This window comes from Limulus polyphemus, unplaced genomic scaffold, assembly GCF_000517525.1.
Source record: "Limulus polyphemus unplaced genomic scaffold, Limulus_polyphemus-2.1.2 Scaffold279, whole genome shotgun sequence".
NCBI lineage: Eukaryota > Metazoa > Arthropoda > Merostomata > Xiphosura > Limulidae > Limulus > Limulus polyphemus.
The window spans coordinates 725,451-731,424 of NW_013665889.1; the positions used below are offsets into that span (position 1 = coordinate 725,451).

General features: G+C 28.7%; 1 protein-coding gene across 1 annotated transcript in view; it reads right to left on the reverse strand.

Annotated features, from left to right (window-relative positions):
• The window catches only part of LOC106457002 (double-stranded RNA-binding protein Staufen homolog 1-like), a 28,112-nt gene that overhangs the window by 6,251 nt on the left and 15,887 nt on the right, over positions 1-5,974 (reverse strand). Inside the window, exons 3-4 of the mRNA XM_013916389.2 lie at positions 5,599-5,747; positions 4,138-4,334 (exon numbers count right to left, since the gene is read on the reverse strand). Coding sequence (XP_013771843.1) covers positions 4,138-4,334; positions 5,599-5,747 — 346 coding nt within the window. The remainder of the gene's footprint in view (positions 1-4,137; positions 4,335-5,598; positions 5,748-5,974) is intronic.

Consider the following 5,974-nt stretch of genomic DNA (forward strand, 5'->3'; position numbering starts at 1 on the left):
ATGTGCCACATGATTTACAATGTGTGTGGCAGGATTATTAGTTAGACATGGTTCAAAGGTGAATAAAACAAAAACACTTATTAAATATAAACTGATGTATATTATTATGAGATTTAGGCTATTTAGAATAAACAGTTGTGGTTTCCTGTTACAATTTGTTGTGATTCCAGAAAGAAAAACAAAGGGTAATTTAGATTTATTTCCTAATATTTAATAGTGGTCATGAGGTCATTCAAATCGACCAACCCCATATTCAGTTAAGGGAGAAAATAACAGATAAAATATAAAGTTCCTCAAAAAATAAAATAAAAAACGTTTGATATTTATTTAGAAGGTTATAGAGACTACACAAATGAAATTTGACAATTTTCAGATGAAGAAAACTATTTTTAATCTTAAAAATTCACAAGCAAATCTTTAATTAAAAAATCTTAATACTTAATTAAAAAAAGATATTTTGTGTACAAAAGCCTTGTAATGTTTACTGATGTTCTGTGAAATTTTGTGGATATGAGTATGTTATCAAAGGTTATTGGTTACCTCTCATGGTTACTTTAGAGGTTACATAATATGTGCAATGCACCTAGTTCCATATAAAAAAAAAAAGTGTTAAATAATGCACCTAAGAACACAGAATAACAACACATGTAGAGTGAACATGTCCTAAAACATTTAGATGTCCTAAAACTATCAAAATTTAATTGGCTTTCTAACTATATCACAAGTCTTAAAATAATTCCCTAAGCTTGTTGATCTGGATGCCATGAGAGAAACTTTTAAACTAAAGACAAAATAAAGAATATTCTGTATGGAAAACAATGTAGCAGTATATGTCATTTGATAGGTTAAAACTATGCCTTTCTATTGGTTATAAAGAATATAGTACAAAACATAGAAAACTATTGGCAATTTGTGAAAGAGAGGATGTGACAAGTGGGTCTGATTTTCTAGCTTATGACTCCATAAAAAAATAAGATCTAAGGCTATAAAAATTAGAATTTGCTTTAGTAATATCTATATCACAATGAGTAATTTACATTAAAATTCATACTTCAGAGATGGGTGGTAAATAAATTAGAAAAGTGAGAACACCTAGAGAACAAATATCATGATTCTCATATGAGGGGAGATTGAGGATTCTTTAAAAATATTTCCATATAAAACTCACTACTTAAAACGTATATAATGTCGTGCTTTAGTAACCTTATACTATACTAGTTGTCCAAAAGATATTTTATGTCACTTTTAAATATGCTTTTTAAACACACAGAAATATATCATGCTGAAGAACAGAATGTCCAAAATTACTATAACTTATCTGGCTTTCTACCTAAGCTATAAATAGATTAAAATAATTTTGTTAATCCTAGGAGCAATGACATTACACATGTCAAGCTTTTCTTTTGAACTATCATATTTAATCACCTAACATAAACAAACTGTTTTAAGATTCCTATACATTATAGTATGTTCTTTCTATTGGTTATAAACAGGTCCATCAAGCAAGAAATGTATTAAAAGATAAGAGAGGCCTCTCTAGTGGATTTTGCAAATAATTTTAATATCTCAGCAAATCATGAAGAAAGACAGTTCAAATTTTATATTTTTGCTTGTTATTATGTGTAGTTTGTATTCCTAATTGGTGTAAACATCAGCAGCTTACATATGATATTAGAAAATTCTGGAAAAAAAAGAGAATCAAAGAATGAAAGACTGACATATTGCATAACATACGAGAGTTAAGACTGATAATTTTTTTTATATTTCCTTTGAAATTTGTTTAGAGAGTGCCATTCAACATATTATTATGTATTTGATGTCAGAATTATAAACTATTAGTTTTATTGTACATTGCTGATTTTGCGATAGTTTGTGATAGAGGAAAGAAAACACCAGGTAAAATGCACAAGTATACTAATAAAAACTATATATCTGTATTTTGGAGGCTCTGTACAATGGACCAAAGTTTTGTGGCATGTACACTTTGACCCCCCCCCCCCTCATACATTCACAAAGGGTTAAGCAGATCATTTAATCTTTAGCAAATGACTAACAGGATACATCTTAAAACAAGGAGATACATTACACATTGGTCATTTTTATACATAATACATAAAGCAACATTTCAATTCTAAATGATTGCTGATGATATTTAGCTCTTTTGAAATAAGAGTAATTTAAGATATTTCAAAGATAAAACTGCTACTGTGAAATTCTACCTTCTGTTGTTAGTATTTGCCTAACCATTTATATTCTAGATTTTTTACAAGCTCCTAAAAAGAAACCATTAGTGAAGTATGTATTTTAAATGAAATGACAACAGTTATATTATATTTACCCTGCATCTGATTCACATAAATGTGTATGAAAATTTTAAACAGTACTCACACTCTGGCTTCTGAAAAAAGTAAAACATTTTTTGAAAAAAAATAGGTTCCACATATTTTAAAAAATCTGATTTATATATTTTTAAATTTTGAAAATCACACGAAACATGTCAGCTTTCAGTCTATAAAAACATTACACTAACATAACTTCATTGTTTACATCATGGCCTCCAACCTTCTCTTGCACTCATTCCATTCTCCACTTTAATTAACAATTTCATATTTATCATTTATTTAAAAGGTTTTCACTTTTTAGCCAGATTTAGTGCATAAAGTGACAATATTTTAAATCTTATCAAATCACAGAAATGCACGTGGTAATGAATTTGTCTTTATGTTGTCAATTTAAATAACTGGAAGTCTGCTGGAGTCGAGTATTCTGGTTACACACAAAGATCTTCAGTGATGAGATGTTTATCTTACAAAATTATGCTGAGAATTAGAAAGTATCCACAAAAAACTGTTAAAATTAGATTTTACAAAAATGAAGATAAAAAAGGTCTACAAGTTTTATATCCAGTTTTATCTGGAAATAATTTTAATTAACTGTGAAAAAATCACCTGCAATGCTGTTTATTTAATTCCTTTTCTTTTCAAATGAAACATTGAGCTGTCAAATTCAACTACTATTTGAGCTATAGGCCACACAAATATAAAAATGTCATTTTTTAACACAAGTATATTCTACCTAGTATTTAGGCTGAAACTATCAATTATTACATATCTATTTGCAGCTTGTTTATTAATTAAATTTCTGATTATAAAATAAATATAAATCCTGTATTCCTGTGATAAAACTTACATGAATAAAACTAAGTTGTTTTAAAAAAACACTATATATTGTATATTTAACTATATCATTCATAAAATTCTGAAGATACAGACAATGAATACATTATTTAAATTAAGATAATTCTGGAACTTCACCACACTGTTTAGTCCATGTTGCCATGTCTAGTCTTGCTCCAACTGACAACTGTGCATCTTGACAATAGCCTTGCAGTGTAATTTCTGTTGCAAAAGTCTGTCATGTCCAAAGCAGTTTCTCATTTCAACAGTCCAGATTGCATAAAAACCCATAGGTGAGGCATCTGGCAACTTGAAAAGTATTTTTTTGTATGGAATACCATGAATACCTATTTCATTCTTTATCTGCTTGAGGAGTGTGATGGTCAAATGGGAGAAATGACTTAAAGCCTTATTTTGGTGAACCCATACCCTTTTGTTGGTCTCATTTCCAGATGAAGATCTTTCTGAGTTATGTTGCATACTTTAGACTGTGAAATGTAGATGGCTTTTGGCATTGATCTTTTTTTCATGGATTCTCATCTGTTACAAGATGCTACACACTTATTACAAGGCTTAGGTACAATGTGTTGTAGATCTCTTTCTGGTTAGTCCAGGTTTCTCAAGTTAATACACATTCCTTTGTTTTATAATGCTATTAAGTATATTGGATATCTCCATTTTAGAAATTCTACATCCACAATCTTTATGATATAATGCATGAAAATGTCAAAATGTAGTTCTGGTGCATGCCATTCCACTATGACTTTAAATCGGTTGTGGTTATCATACGACTTAGAAATTTGCACATTAAAATTGTTTGAATATATCATACTCAATCACTTGTACCACCTATAATGATTAATACAAGTTATTTTGGAAAATATAAGTTAATATATGTGCATTCATGAAAATATAGGTAGTATATATAGATTGGAGCATAAATGACTGTAAAGAAACTCACCCATCACCAGCTGAAATGTTAACACGTTCTGATTTTGCACCTTCTGTTACAGAGTCTAGACCAAGTTCTGCAAGTGAGCGTAAAGCACTAAGAGCAGCCTGATCATGAGAGGCATCAATGGTTGGACCAGCACCATGACTGACATGAGGAGGATTTGTTGATAAAGATACCAGTGATAAATATTCAAGCTTATTACTCTGAAAATAAATTCAACACATATATCTTCAAACTAAAAATAATAAAAAGATTTTCTCCAAAATGTTTTTTTGTTCTAAAGTTACATTATAATACACAATCTATAAACAGGTACTGTGTCACATTCTAAAGAAGTTACTAATATTAATTTCTGATCAAAGCAAGCTACTTACAAAAATCAGAACTAAACATGTATACTGAGTAATAAGCAAAGCTAAATTAAATAGAACTTTCAAACTGTATTACTTTTAATGATCAGAATGCACTGTTTCATCATTTGGGCACCTTTGCTGTTAATATTTTTAGCTGTAAACCTAATTAACATATCATTGTTAACCACAAATTATTTCTAAACACATTAAACTTCTTAGGAATTTCATAAAACAAACAGATATTTTCAATTTTTTACTCCTAATAACTTATGAATTTATTTTCAGATACACTTCACATCCCCCCCCTTTTAAATGCTGTATGTTACAGCACCCAAATTACATTGAAAAAAATTATATCTGTTAAAACACACATTACAACACTTAAATAATTTGCCAACAAGTTTTAGATATTCCTTTCTGTGTTTCAAATTATACTAACATTGTTTTACACAATTAAATTTTGAACAACATTGTTTATTAATATGCTAACATAATATGATGGAAGACTTAAAATTTATTTGATCCTTGTCTTGAAATCAACTTTCCTTATATTGAAATTTTTTCAATGTTTTATTTCTATGAAGAATCATATTTTACAACTTCCTACAAGTTCACAAAATTAATTTTGATTATTAATAAATTTTCTGCTTTTGAATGAAATGTTCAATTTTTGTTTTTTAGTTACCCCCTGTGATTAAAAAAAAACACCAAAAAACCTTCATCAACTAACAGTAGAATTTGACATACAGCATTTGTTCAACATTATTCATGCCATTTCAAAAGTGAATGTTATGCTTTGCCTGAGTGTGCAGCTTTTCAATTAGGAGACAGATGAACACTTACACAGACACCACAGTTTGCAATATATATATATATATAAGAGGTAATGCTTTTATTTTAGTTGTATTTACTGTTTCAATATGTATTATGCAAAATAATACAAAAAAGTCAAATTTCTAGGATCTGTTTCTTGTTTTTGTATAACATTAATTTTTTAAAACATTTTCCTTTCATATAGTAAAAAAAATCATAGTAAGAATAAAATAATACCCATATATTTTCCTTAAAACAATCAATGTTCGATTTATTAATTTACTATAAACTGATTTTTTACCTTTGGAAAATCTCGAAAATGGACGTGAAAACCAAGAACGTCTGCCAAATACATGAGCTGCTGTTTTGGTCTTACTGTCATCTGAGTTTGTGCACAAACTACAGGTTTATGTCCAGACTTGGAAAGAGCTTCAGCAGTTGGTGAAGCTCCTAAATAAACAAATCTCTTTATACATTGAAAATAGGTAAAAACAAATTCCAAGAATGAATTATTTTGATATCACATCAACAAACTGGTGCTCTCATAAAAAATACATTACTGGTGAACAGTAAACATGAAAACAGATTTTCTAATAACATTATTTACAATATTCTTAAAATGTGAATAACTTATTAATTGTTTAAACAACTCTCTTCAATTATGTACCAGCTGCCTA